This window comes from Crocodylus porosus, unplaced genomic scaffold, assembly GCF_001723895.1.
Source record: "Crocodylus porosus isolate Cpor-Errol unplaced genomic scaffold, CroPor_comp1, whole genome shotgun sequence".
Lineage (NCBI taxonomy): Eukaryota > Metazoa > Chordata > Crocodylia > Crocodylidae > Crocodylus > Crocodylus porosus.
In genome coordinates this window covers 109,953,991-109,968,863 of record NW_017728886.1, presented here as the reverse complement: position 1 = coordinate 109,968,863, position 14,873 = coordinate 109,953,991, and the positions used below count along the sequence as shown (strand labels likewise).

The window sequence follows — 14,873 nt, the reverse complement described above, 5'->3', positions numbered from 1 at the left end:
CAATGTCCACATAATTAATGAAGATGTTGAACAATATGGGTCCAAGGACAGAGCCTTGGGGGACCCCACTGGTCACAGGACACCATGATGAGTGACTGCCATGAATTACTACCCTCTGGTATCAATTACTACCAAATCAGCCGAATCCGAATCCAAAGCAAATACTAGCCGCTTTGCACAGGCCTAATGCTTATACACCTCACTGAATGTGTTAGTTCCACACACCATGGATGGGACTCCACCTGTCAACATCCCAATCTAATACAGAAAGTTTCCTTTCAGCATAATTGAGTAAGTTCTCACAATCCTCCCACGAGATGCCTGGGTAATTGAAGTCACCCATGACGACCATGGTCCTAGAGCATGTGGCCTCAGCCAGTTCCCGGGTGAACTCCTGGTCAAGCTTAGGACTTTGGGTGGGAGGTCTGTAGTAGACTCTCACCGTTGTATCCTCTGTGCGGTGTTCCCCATGGATTTTAACCCAGAGGGTCTCCACTCATCCACCCTGGTCACCAACATCAGCTTGCAGGGATGGATAGCTTTCCTTAACATAGAGAGCTACACCCCTGCCCCTTTTATCTACACAATCCCTCCTGTACAGGGTATAGCCATCTATACCCGTGGTCCAGTCATGGGTGGAGTCCCACCAGGTCTCCATTATTCCTATGACATCATAATTATTTGCATTGAGCAGGAGGACGAGCTCCTCCTGCTTATTTCCCAAGCTCCTGGCATTTGTGTACAGGCCGGCAAGTGTCCCCTTGGGGGCTCTGGCCTTGCCCACAGATTGCCATAACAATATAAAATTATATAAATGTATGGCTGGATGGGACCACAGGAGTTTGTTGTCGAAACACCTCCACAAGGCAGGAACATACCTGTCTAAACTATTCCAGACAAATGTTTCTTTGACCTGCACTTAAAAAGGTTCAATGACAGAGATTCCACCACCTCTCTAAGGCTAAGTACAGAGAGTCAAAAAGTCCAAGGCTGAATTGATTCAGTCTTTACAGGTTAATTTAAACTGCAGAGATTAAACTGACTATCAAGCAAACAGACATTTACTTTTTACTGCCACATGCCTGCAGTGGCTCAGGCCAGAAGCTGAGGGCACTAAAGCATGACTTTTTGGCACATAGCCAGCACAGGGCTGCATGTTTGCTTCCTCTTCCTGCTGCCCCCCCCCCCCGAGTTCTCTGGGATTTGCAGTCCAGAATCACAACAGGGGGACTCTGCAGGGTTGTTCATCACTTCATCTTCCTAATTCCAGGTGCCTCTGGGATTTGTTGTCCACAGTTGTAGCCAGCAGTAAGTTTAACAGGGCAAGGCAGCTCTGTATTCAGGGGAATGGGGGTTTAACCCCCCTTCCCTGGCCCCAGACCACAGATGGGGTTTCCCTTGGGGGGTGGGGCACAGTCCCCGTCTCTCCCCCCTGCCCATAAACAACCTTTCTCTGCTTGAGCAGACAGCACAGCACCATGCTGGGATGCTGGGGGACTGTGATTTAACTTGAACCAGGAAGAGTTCTGGGACAGAAATTTCATAAACTGGTTTCAGCCAAATCAGTTAAGTCTGATACTATGTTCAAACAAGTTTATCTTAAATTGGTTTCAGCCATTTTAAAACTGGTTTATGTGAACTGAATTTCTGTTCTGTTACAGGTTTAAACCAGTTTCTGAGCAACTTCTGCCCCTACCCTAAGTGATCTATGCCAGTGCTTAACCATACTCTTAGTACAGAATTTCTTCCTAATATTCAACCTAAACTTTATTTCATTGCAGTTTAGGCCATTTTCTTCTTGTCCAGTTCCTTACAAGAAGCAAGAGTTATAAGGGAAAACAATGTATTTTAGCTGGAGTCCCTCGTATAGTCAGGAGACACAGAACAAAAGGTTCTGGGCTTCAAGCATCCTTCATCAGGTATGAAGCCCCTGTAGATATGCAGGCTAAGGACAGATATTACACACAAACTGATTTAAGTGATCAGAAACTGGTGAACCTGTATTGCATAGTTGACCAATATTTAGATTATGATCCACTGGAATCCTCCAAATCCTTTTCAGTAAAGTAACAACATGCTTTAACACAAAAGGTTATTTAATAAATTAACAGACTTCACCAGTGACACATCTACCATTTATTTCCTATTAAAGAAATTGAAGATAGATTGCCCTTAAAAAAGTGGGTGTGGGGAATCCCCTGATTGTGAAAGTAGTGGGAAGGGCATAAATTGCTTTAGATGCCTAAGTGATGTGCCTTTCTCTCTGATCTCTTTATATTACAGAGAATGTGTTTTGAGTTGGGTTAGGACTGCACTAATGTGTCTATGACTGTCTGACTCTTTTTTCCCTCCACTTTAATAAGGGCAGGCAACAGACCTGGAGCTAGCCAAGCTCTTTGCTCCAGTCAGTTAACCAGAGTACCCTCTGCAAAATGGTTCTACTGCTATTCCATGCCCAGGGGCCAATTATTTGATTCCTACATATCTTCCTAAGGCCCAGCCAAAATACTCACACCAGGCACAGAGATCAGAATTTCCTCTCTCGTGAGCTGATGCATCTAGCTCTATATAAACTCAGGGGAAACTGTATATTTCCAAGCTGTTTTTGAAATGCTTCTCAGACATAAAACATACTTCTAAAACAAACAGGATGGATACTTCAGACTGGCTGATTGAGACACAGCTATCTAATTTACAGGTATAACAACAACTACTATTGCCTTAGTAATGGATTTCAGAACAATCAGTACCTGAATAGCAATCTATAACACAAAAGAAAAAATAAAGCAGACCATGAATATTTTATCACTGAATACTTGCTATACATAATCATATTATGTTATTATCCCATGCTATGCAGAAAAAAAAGACAGAAAATAAGGTTAGATTTGTGAATGATAATAATAACCATCTGTTAAACTGTTTGATGCATGGATGACAATCCAATAAATGGTTTTTTAAAAGTTAGGGACTGCAAGAGAGGCATCTACCATATAATGAGAAAAATTGAGAACTGAATTTGAGTGAGTGCAAGCAATTTAAAGGAGTCTAAGCAGATGTAATTTATACCTTAACACTGGTATTCCCAACATGTGAATTACAACATGAAAAGCTGCAGTCAGAAAGTATCAGTCTGGGCATTCTTCAGAAAGGAATGGCAAGCAAAATCACATTTTATAAACCCTCACTCAAATCTCACCCTGACTTGAAAGAATCTTGTATTAAAACTGTGTTTTAATTAAGTGAGGACAGGGAATGCCTCCTCCCAAGTGGATTAAAAAAATATGGCTCTAAAACCTTAACAATGGCATTTTTTTTCAGAGTTTGAGTATCCTTGTGAAATATCATATACATCTGATTATGTTTCATTATGTTCACATCTATTGACAAACTTTCACTTGCAAAAAGAACTTTTACCATTTTAAGTAACAAGCCCTTAAACATCATGCAGAAAGACCAAATGAGAAAATGCGACAAGAGTTCTGTAGATATATATCCAATATTATAACCTGGAAACGAGAAAACTTGGCAAGCGTTAATATTTCTAAGAGAACAAGGCTAGGGACAGACATTCAAAAAGCCTGAGCCTGAACTGATTCAATCTTTGCGGATTAGTCTAACCTGTCTAGGTTGAACCGGTTAACAACTGCACAGACATTTTCTCTGGACTGGGAAAATGCCTGTATATCCCTGCAATGGCTCAGGCTAGAAGCCAGGAGGCGCTAGAGTAGCCCTCCCTTCCCTTCCATAATGCTGAGCTGCGGGCGTATGGCCAGGCCCCAGCAAGACACTGATTAGGGAGGGGTGTAAACTTCAACCCTGCCTGCACCATCTTAGGCTTTTGCCTCCTTGTTGCTCAAGGGGCAGGAGTGTTGCCAGACCCTGGTCCCCAGCTAGCACTCTGAGGCATGGGGGAGGGGTACAGTGCATGCATCTGTTGACGATACAAATCTCCCTCTCCCTGCTTCTTCATACTGTCTGCAAACCTGACAGGCAAGGGAGCCAGCAGAGGGCTGATAAAGCTGTGTTATCAGCCCTCTGCTGGCTTCCTCTCCAGTGTTTATCATGGGGCTGATAAACATTCTGTTATCAGCCCATTGACAAAACTAAAACCTCTCTCCTTAGTTTAAGCTCTTCTTAAAAAGATTTTTCCAAGGAAGGAATGGAGCTGATCAGTTGATTAGCTGCAAAAAAACTCTAAGTGGACACCTGTGCTGTCTGCCTGTCCCAATGAAATTGGACACACACACACACACGCACCTCTTAGTGACCAGCTCTGCTCTCTGGAGCAGACAACACATTCCAGCCCAGCCACAGCTGCAAAGCATCTTGGATGCTGGGGGACTCAGGTTTAACTTAAACCAGGAAGGGGTCTGGGAAAGACATTGAATAAAGCAGTTTGACTGAAATCAGTTAAGTATGATACTACATTCAACCAGGTTTATCTTAAACCAGTTTCAGCCATTTTCATATTGTTTTTTGTGCACTGAACTTATATTCCATTACAGGTTTAAACCAGTTTCTGATCAGTTTGTGTACTGTTTGTCCCTAGCCCAGATGATTTCAGTTTCAGTCACCTGCACAGAGTTGGAAACATGGGCCCAGAAATGTGACTAGCATATTAGCCTTGGCAATGAAGTGCATTTTAAACATCAGAGCTGCAATGCCAAGCGTTTTATCTGTAAAAAATGCTTAACCCCTTGCAACCCAGGGGGTTACACTTACGACTAAAGATGATACTAAAAAATAAATAAATTATAACCTTCTTTAGAAAAACATACTAGCTTCTAATAAAATAGCTGTGAGTTTCTGCCTGAGATTTTCTAAGTAGCCCAAGTTTCCAGCAACTTGGCGACAGAATTCCTGACATTACCAAATTTGAAATATTCATGGCTGTCAAAACTTTGGACTTACATAATTTGATTGGACATCACTATCTGCACTTTCCATATAAATGACATTAAAATATCAGGACTTCAAAATAACCAAGAAAGTTTAGATTCTAATATTCAAATACTGGTGTTTTGACAGGAGAACTAAAATCTTACATTTAGACTTTTATACTTAGGTATGTGAAATGACTGGGTACCTTATTATGTATCAAGGTATAGCTTTTGGGCAACTTAGGCCCCATCCTCATAAATGAGATAACCTAGGTCTACCTCAGCTGCAGAATCAGATTGGAACTAGTGAATGTGCTCAATTTCTAATGAAAATAAATTTTTAAAATAGCTTCCTCTTGGGACATAGAATCATATCACAGAATAATAGGAAATTAACATTGGAAGGGACCTCAGGTCATCTAGTCCAACTGCCTGCTCAAAGCAGGACTATTCCCAACTAGATCATTCCAGTGGTTTTGCCAAGTTAGGCCTTAAAAACTTAAAAGGATGGAGATTCCACCATGCTCTCTAGGTAACCCATTCCAGTGCTTCACCACTGAGAAAGTTTTTCCTAATATCCAACCTAAACTTCCCCTGCTTCAACTTGTGACCACTGCTTCTTTTTCTGTCATGTCACCACTGAGAACAGTCTAGCTCCATAATAGCCTGTAGCCTCCAGTCTGACCATCTCAAACAAAAGTCTAATAACCCCATCTCCTGAAAACTCTTGAAAAAGATGACATGAAAAAATACTCCATTTAAGCCCAGATTCATTTTTCTAAACAACGAGAAAAGAAAATTGATCCAGATTCAGTTCCCAATACATATTTTATCTTCTACAATATAGAACCTACACAAATCAACATCAAATTACAGCACAGATAAGAACCAATTCCTAATTACTTTGAGAATTCAACGGTGTAGGCAAAATATGCAAAGCTGAAATCTGAGTGGTTTTGTACTTAGCTTTAGATAGATGGTTCTGGGGGTTTCCTGGAAACCTATCCTGTCAGTTCCCTTTTATTATACTCATTAGCACACTTTCAAATCTATCTCTATCATATTTCTAACCCTCATTGGCTGAGCTTAAAACCAGAAGTCTGGGCTGGGTTAGAGACAAGAACAGAATTATACCCAGGCACTTAAGACGACTTAGACCAGTACCAGGTAGAATACAATCTGTTCTCCAAGAGTTTTATCAATTATTCTGGTCACTTTTATATATGAATGAAGGGTATAATTGGTTTTACATATTATTTTTTCCCCATAAAGTACTATAGTTTAATATTAAAGGCTAATAAAAGCCTGCCTTTTGTGCTGCATGTGATGAATTTGAAAAAAGAAACCATTCATATAAATGCATTTATAAGGGTAGTTTTAGCACCAGAGAAGATGTGCAATGAGAACAAGTATTGGTGATCTGTTCATTCCAGTTTCCAGAGGGCCTGTTTTAGGGGACAGGATGCCTAGCCATGGCCCCGTCTTTCCTAACAAACCCACCCTTGGCTGCTTAACAGAGGGATACACCTTGATTATACTCCACTTTTTTTCTGACCAGCACAGCTTTTTCTCCCGCTCCTAGAAACCCAACAGTGTTGATAATTTGTCCTGTATATTTTATTTTAATCACAGATTTTAACTTTGATTAACCTCTGATTAACACCAATGCTGAGCCATCTGATCTGTAGGACCTATTGACTTTTAACTTCCAGTTTTCAACATGTCCTACTGTGTCTTAGTTGCTCAGAACGTGGAATTTCAAGAAACAAATCACTCTCACAGTGAGGTTCTTCAAATATAAAATTCAATTCAGTCACTGATTGGCTTCCAGGTCATCAGAAAGTATTTTGTGCTTTTAGCAGCCAGGGCCAATGGTGTCATTTTGATGGTGGTTTTTAATAAGATAAAGGAATGCTAAGACAGAACTAGAGAGGGAATACATTTCTAACTGCATAAGTAAACATGGATTTATTTCAGAGTCTAATAAATACTGCACAAGGAGTAAGTTTGTTTAATGCAAATAGGTATCAGCATGAATCCGTTTTGTTAAACAATGCATTACCTTTCTGCTATCGATTGTCCTGGGGAGTAGAAATCCTCTCCAGCAAGGTAGGCAGCTGCAGTTCCTCCTCCAAAGTAGATCTTCCTAAGAAAAGGTGCAATTTCGTTGTTTACCAGAAGTGCTCCTAAGCCAGTGGGGAAGCCAAAAATTTTATAGAATGAAATGGCAACAAAGTCTGCTGTGTGAACTGTTAAGTCTAACGGAGAGGTGCTGACAAAAGCAGCTGCATCCAGTAGAACAAACCACTTCCCAGGTATTCTGACAGGGCAGAGCTCGCTGGCTTGAATCTTCCGAATCCATGACAGAGGATACTTGGTACCTGAAAAATTGCTCTGAGCGGGATAACAGAAAAGATGTGGTGTGGTGCAGTTTTGTTCTTTGGCTGGTTCCTTGTTTTTCTCTAATAACAACATGTCCTTTGGTTGCACAGGAACAGATAACACATTCATTACAGCAGTTATCCCCCTCATGCCCACCACAGAAGTATGACTGTCAGTTAGGTAACAAAACCGACTGCTTGGTTCCTTTGTGCCTTCAGGTATCCAAGGGAATGTTTCAGCTACCAGCTTAAGTGCAGCTGTGCTTCCAGATGTGAAAATGACAGTGTAATCTTCTGCAGTAGTGTTGAAATGTTGCAATATTCTGCAAAACAAAAGGAAATGCAGACACTGAAGGAGATATTTTTCTTGTACCATTTCTGTATTTTATAACTATTTTATACATTTTTTTCCTCAGAAAGGTAACACAATTCCCCACCTCACCCCTAACTATATAATCTGCTCCAAGCACCTAAATGAAGCCTGTCTAGGTTAGCTTAGCCAAATACTGCTTTAGTTAACAGAATAGGGTTGCACCAGTCAGACTGGTCATTCTGCTCACACTTTGCAAGATCAATGCAGCAGAGCTGCAATGTTACTGAGAGCAGCATATGGCCCAATTTCTAACGCATGCAGATGCAACTCTGTCTTGTACTGAAGACAGAAGAGTTTCTATTGACTGCTAAAGGAACAGAAAAGGATTGTGACTAGGCCTGGTAAACTGTATCTTGAGGCTGAATGAGGCCTGACTTATCATTAACTTTTAATGAAATAAAAACTGGGTGATATTCACCCTGTACAGCTGAAAGCACAGACTCAGTTTATAGTGTAAATTTCATATGGCAAAGTTTTGACATCTGATGCTGGTACTTAAGTAATGAATAAGCTTTCTTCTGGCTCTCTCCATAAGGGTCAACTCTAGCCAGTATATACTGTGAAGTAACACCATGTTTGGGTCTTGTGGTTTTGTTAAAAAAAAAGAAACATGCAGGTCTCTTGTACCAGTGGCTGTGAAGGCAGATATGAGCAAATCAGCATTACTATTTCTGACAGATAATATGAAGTTTTGTTTCCCTTGGGTATTGGACGAGCTTCTTTTGGATTTGAGAAATATTAATTCTGCTATTAGTAAGAAAAGATTTGTTACACCGCCCTATGTTTTTTAAGGATGTTGAAATTTCAGTACTTAGAAAGAAGTGCATGTCTGCATCCATTTCATATATGTCAGTCTATTTTAGGTCACAAATTGTTTGGAGTAGACTAATATCTTTCTGTAATAAGAGATATTCCATCCTTATTCCCTGGGTATTCCTACTGAGGTCATCAATGACACTGTATAAGGAATACATGATTACAGAATGACACTATATACATGATTACAGAATTTTACCCTCATTAAAAATACAATAAGGAAAGATAGCACCTAGAATAAATACATCTGTATTCAAATCGTGACGAGTCTCTGTACACTTAACGACCATCTCTGCTTCTTCACAGGACAGCCTAAAATAGAGGCAACCAAGTAACTTCCAATGAGCCAGACAAAGGAAACTAAACAGGTCTCTTTGGCTAGGGACACGCATTACACATAAACCAGTTTAAGTGACCAGAAACTGGTTTAAACCTGTAACAGAACAGACATTCAGTGTATATAAACCAGTTTCAAAATGGCCAAAACCAGTTTGAGATAAATCAGGTTGAATGTAGTATCAGACTTGAGCTCAAACCGGTTTATGCAATGTTTGTTCCAGATTCCTTCCCGGTTTAAGCTAAACCAGAGCCTGCATCCCAGCATGCTCTCTGGGCTGGGCTTTCTGCTCCAGCCCAGCAGGGCTGTCCCTACCCCTCTGCTCCCCAGCCAGAACAGGGACAGCCAGGGGCGGGGGTCTAGCCAGACGCTGGCCCTATAATGGAGCAAGGAAGAAGTTTATTTTCCCCCTCCCTCCCCTGTCCCACCAGTACAGATCTGCACTTCTCCATGCTGGCTGCTCCAATGGTGGAGGAATGGCAAACCTGGGCAGTAGCCTTGGCTGAACTGACCAGACAGAGGCTTAATTCCCTCTTCCCTGTCCCATTGTCAGGGACTGAGCCGGGTCTGCCAGGTGCTTCCCCCCTCACTGCTCTGGTGGCAGGGGTGGGTGCGGACAGACATCAGCTGGCATGGCCCCTGAGGCAGAGGGGGCAGGGAAGGGGATTATTCCCGAAATCTTCCCCCCTACTGCCCCCTGGTCTGCCTGCCCCGACTGCCCCACCGCTCATTCCCTGCTTGGGGCAAGTGGTGGAATAAGCCCAGAGTGTTTCTATGCAGTTGCAAATCAGTTTATCCTACGCAGGCTAACCTGAAAAGATTGAATCAGTTTAGGCTCTTGCTTTCGAATGTCTGTCCCTAGCCCTTGGGAGGTAGAGGATTAGCATTGGCTTTGATATGGTAGTTTCTCCTACTTAGGGTTCTCTTTTTCTCTCAATTCTTATTCATAAGCTCCCAATAAACAATCAGTGGAAAAGGCACATAATCATCTTGCCCATTAAATAGATGAGATTACCAGTCTTATATATAGAGATCAAACCAAAGCATATGTGTTGTTTGCTCAAAGGGAGTGGCTGAATTGGAGGAAATTGAGGCCAAGAAAATTGGAGGGTCCTCATTTACTGGAGTCAACCACAGTGCAGAGCACCACTGAATAGTGCCATGTATCTGTCCTCTCTGGATGGCTGCCAGCCAGCTCCATTTACTACAAATTTCACACCAACTGCACACCTCAGTCTCAAAGGGTTCCAATAAATTCTCACATATTTTAAGCAATAGAAGGTTACTCTTCTAGGGCTGCCAGAAACTAAGATGCAATTACTCTAGACACAACTACATTAAGTTACGGACTTCCTGAATCAGATTCAGATCCTTTAATATCTGACTCTTTTTCTTTTCACAAACCTAGATCAGAATGTTAAGGCTGATTCTACTGTGCAGATTTCAAGTATTACTGGACAGAAACAAATAATTATACCTTTGCTGATGAGGAACTGACAATGCAGCTCAAAGGTCATGCTGAAATGAGATTAACTATATCCTCACTGAGAAATTTTTTTGCATTAGGAAGAATAGACTGCAGCACATTTATTCCTAAGCCTATAGTGTAGCTTTCTGAAATTGAATGTGATCATCATGCCCTTAGATCAGTGGTCACCAACCAGTTGATCTCGTCTGGTTGATCGTGGAGCCTCTGACAGTTGATCTCAATCTGTCAGAAGTTCCATGATCAGGAGCAACAAGATGCATGTGGCTGGGCTGAGCCATGCTCCCTGCTGCCTAGGCTGGGTTCAGTGAGTGGGGTCAGAGCCCAGGCAGCTTGTCCAGGAGGTGGGGGGGCAGGGCAGAGCAGGTGGGGAGCAGTAGATCCTGGGGTGCCAAAAAGTGATTTTCACCACAAAAAGGTTAGAGACCAGTGCCTTAGATCTTCAATGAGCCAGGAAAGTCTTAGAATTTGTTAAAAAATATTGATAGCTTAATTTGAAAAACAAGAGAGAAGTAAAAATGGTACTTTTGAAATTGACCATGTGAGTTGCTGTAAGTATTCAGTCAGAGAGAATATTTTAATGATAATTTACAGAAGAACCAAACTTCTACACTGGATTATGGGAGCACTTACTCTGGAGAAAGGCTTTGGAAGAGATGTGCTCATAGCAAGAAGGAGGCACTGGCATGTCAGTCAATTTATCTCCCTTGTCATTCAATCTGGAGCAAAGGCATGTCTTTGTCCAGCCTTTATCTGCCTTGTCCATTTAGACTGAAGGCTCTTGTATGCATTATGGTCACTATATAATAGTCATATGCTCCATGGAAAAGACTTTGAAGAAGTATAAAATCTTGAAGTAGTTTTTAAATAATTTGTATAATTGAGATTTAGAAACAATTAAACAGTTTCTGAAATAAGATTAATAAATTACTGTTGCTGTATTTGATCTTCACTAGCTACTTCAATTTAGTATCAGTGGATGGCTTTCAAACTATTAAACAAGCTTTAGGATAACAATTTCAAAAGTGCCTATATCCCTTATTCAAAAGGCACTTAGAGCCACAGTTTCAAAGTTAGCTGGGGACAAAAGTTGCAGACATGCCAGCTGAGATCTACAAAAGCATCCATCAGTTTAAACACCACAAAGTCAGATCTACTTCAATGGAAATTAGGCACTTTTGTAAATTCACTCAACATCTACTCCTATCTATATGCTATGTGACTAAATATGTTGACAATCTGGAACTTAGGCTCTGAGGTCATTTAGCTGCTTTTTAAAAATGTAGCCATTGGCATTCAATTCATTGCTTTGGCTGCAGCATTTTTAATATTCTGAACATAAAAAATGAACTACCTATTTAAAGCAAACTACTCTCAAAATGTAACAAGAACACCTGTAAGCACTTCAGAGCAAGCTTTATAACATATATCCATCAACCCTTGAACTATAGCAGCACTGCCATAACAGAATCAGCGTAGGCATGGACAAGAACACTTAGATACTGTTGAAAGGCAACCACAGTTCACAGCACTATATCCTTCTTTCTGACATGAATATGGGGAAGTTCTGACTATTACACATAGGATCCCTAATGCTCTATGTCTCAGTGTAAAACATATCCCATTATAGTGAAATGTGGTTCACCTTTATTACACTCTTGAAGATTTATAGCTGCATATAAGACTTGGTTGGCAATAGGACTAAAGACTTACCGGAGAAAACTCTTATGCCTTGATACAGGTTTCCCTCGATTTATGCTATACATATGTTCCTGGCGAATGGCACATAAATTGAATTCACATAAAGTGAACCCACTTTACAGTGTAACAAATAGGGATAGGTTCCCATGGCAGGGAGGGAGGGGCTGGAACTAGGGAAGGGGCGAGCGAAGGGGTGCTGCTGCTGGGGCTGCACAAAGCAGCAAAGCAGGGGGAACAGAGTGGCAATCACTCCAGCCCTGGCTGCTCCTAGGGCCGCTGCAGCTGGGGCTGGGGCTGGGGCTGGGGCAAGTGCTGTGCTCTGCACCGCCTGGGGCTGTGCTGGTCAACACTCACCACAGCCCATGCTGGAGTGGCCCGAGGAGCAGCCAACACCAGCTGCCTATACCACAACACAGTGTACCTCAAAAGCTAGGGTGAACCCAGGCACAGGGGGAAAGGCAGACCATGGTGCAGCCTAGCAGCTGCAGACAGCTGGCGCAAAAGCCCTTTCCCCTCCCCGCACAGACTTACCTGCTTGGGTGGGGGGGCATCTATGCTGATTGCATAAGAGTGAATTTACCTCGCATATACCAAATTATGAGTCTAAATATGCTCATTGCATAAGAGCAAATTCCATATAAAGAACCCACAGAAATCAAGGGAAACTGGTATACAGTAGTTTACTGCTCCAAGTAGCCGTATCATTTTATACTACTACTTACTTTCACTTTTGAAAAAACATGCAGCAATAAAGGACTAATGGGATGATTGTTTCCTTAAGTACACTGATGAGGCTGCTACCTTAATTACAGCCTGCCTAAGAACCCTACTCCTGTTTCAGGAGGACAATACACAATCCTCTTAGGGAAAAACTCAATCCTGATTACAAAGTTTGCTAAGGATGAAGAAGCCATCCCAACCTGTGAACATCTCCACTGACTTTTCCACTGAGGCTACTAATGGAGGAGCTATATTAATCTGTGGGCATATCTAATGCTTGCAATTAGGGTGCCTCAATAAACTCTGCCAGCAGTTTGACCCAGGGTAGAGCAGCCCAGGAGCACTTTCTTTTCTACCCAGAAGAACTTTTACAATCTTTTCTCCAATGCCTGATGAAAGGTGTTTGTGCCCGAAAGCTTGCAATTCAAGAATTTTTTTGGCAAAAATCTTGTTAGTCTAATAAAAGATAATCACCTCTGCCATGAGCCCTGATTGTCTGTAAAGCACTCGCTTTTCATATTGTGAGCAACTTCTAACAAAAAAAATCATTTCAGTTTTGAGCATTACCTTTGGGAAAAAAAAGAAATATTTAAAAAAGATATTTCAAATAGAATATTTCATTTGGAAAATGTCACAGCAGAGCAGTTTGCTTTTTTCCCTGACATGCTCCATTGCAAATTTTTTCTTTAAAGCATCAGCTAAATCTAAGATGATCTTGCTCCCAGAAATGTCACTTGAAACTCTTCCATTGACCTCAGGCAGGTTAAGAATCAGGTCCTTTTGTAACAAACTGCAATAATCATTATCATCAAAAGTGTGACATAAGATACTTGAGAGGACTAAATACTGTGACTTAAATATAATTCAAACTGAGCCTATATTATGCAGCTATGCCCCTTCTAGATATATTTTTCTCCTATATTTATGTGCAATGAACAAAAGAGTAGATACAGGACTGTCATCAATAAAAGTGGACAGAGCCGGGCCAAAGTACATGTGCATCATCGAAAACATAGCATGCCCTGACATTTATCCTATTTTCTCCCAAGGGCAGCAGTAAAAAGTGGCAGCATAGCTTAAAAACATCCACTTGGAGCTCTGATCTGAACAGCAGTTTTCTGAATTTAAATAACACAGCACTCTTTAAGGTATGAAATGTCTCTTTTATTTTGGTAAAAATAAGACTTCTTGACTCCATGGATGCTATAGCATCATGTAAAACAACAGATTTCCTTTCTACATCAGATACATCTCAATTCCAGATCAAAACCCCAAAGCAGGTTGAAATCCATAAATATTTTATCAACCCAGCATCTTAAAGCAAGGAACCTCATCTATCAAGTCTGCCTTTCTAACACAGAAAATTCTTTTGGCAAGGAGAAATATTGTCAAGTATCCTTTTTCCAAAGCCATTTTTCAGTACACACCAACGCTGCACTATCTTCCTCTTCTGCACACTGACACAAGTATAGCTCCATTAAGTTCATCAAAATAACCATGGATTTACATTGGTAAAAATGAGTAACATGTTTGCAGTCCCCAGGCTAGGGCATAGGAGGTAACTGATGGGGAATGGAAGTTGGAAGACCTTGGAACTTTTCCTGGCTGCCGTTTGGGGCCAGGAAGGCAGTTTTCCCCACCTCACGGATGCTACTGGATTCTGGGCTATTTTTTTTCCTTTTTTCACTTTCCTCCAGGGTGATCCTGCCAGTACTAGAAAACCCAAGGTTTCCTGGCTGGAGGGACCTGCTCTTCCAGTGCGAGTCACATTGGGCACATCTATGCATGCAATTATTGCACCTGAATTTTCTGCACAGAAAATTCAAATGCATTAAACTGCACCCGGGCATATGTCTGAATGTGCACCCATGTCACAAGCAAATTTGCTCCCAAAGGCAGCAGTTCAGTCCAGAGCTGCTCCTCCCCCCTGTTGTGCTTTCCCCTCATGAACCAGCCAGGGGGAGCTTCAGGCTCCCCAAGGGGCCAGCCTGGGCTGACAGGGGACACAGAGGTCAGGCCTGGGCTCCACAGAGTGGGGAGGGGTTTGTCCCAGAGCCAGAGGGAGTAAATTGGATGCTTATCTTGCTGGGATCCTATGACCCCAGCTGACTTCCTGCCCTTTGGGCAGGGGGCTGGACTCGATGATCTCCTGAGGTCCCTTCCAGCCCTAATGTCT

The 14,873-nt window shown here is 41.8% G+C and overlaps 1 protein-coding gene across 3 annotated transcripts in view; it reads right to left on the bottom strand.

The window, feature by feature from the left end:
- Positions 1 to 14,873, bottom strand: part of MOCOS (molybdenum cofactor sulfurase) — a 405,377-nt gene that overhangs the window by 254,196 nt on the left and 136,308 nt on the right. For all 3 annotated transcript variants that reach the window (XM_019540615.1, XM_019540606.1, XM_019540624.1), the window contains exon 4: positions 6,946 to 7,587. In XM_019540615.1, coding sequence (XP_019396160.1) covers positions 6,946 to 7,587 — 642 coding nt within the window. The remainder of the gene's footprint in view (positions 1 to 6,945; positions 7,588 to 14,873) is intronic.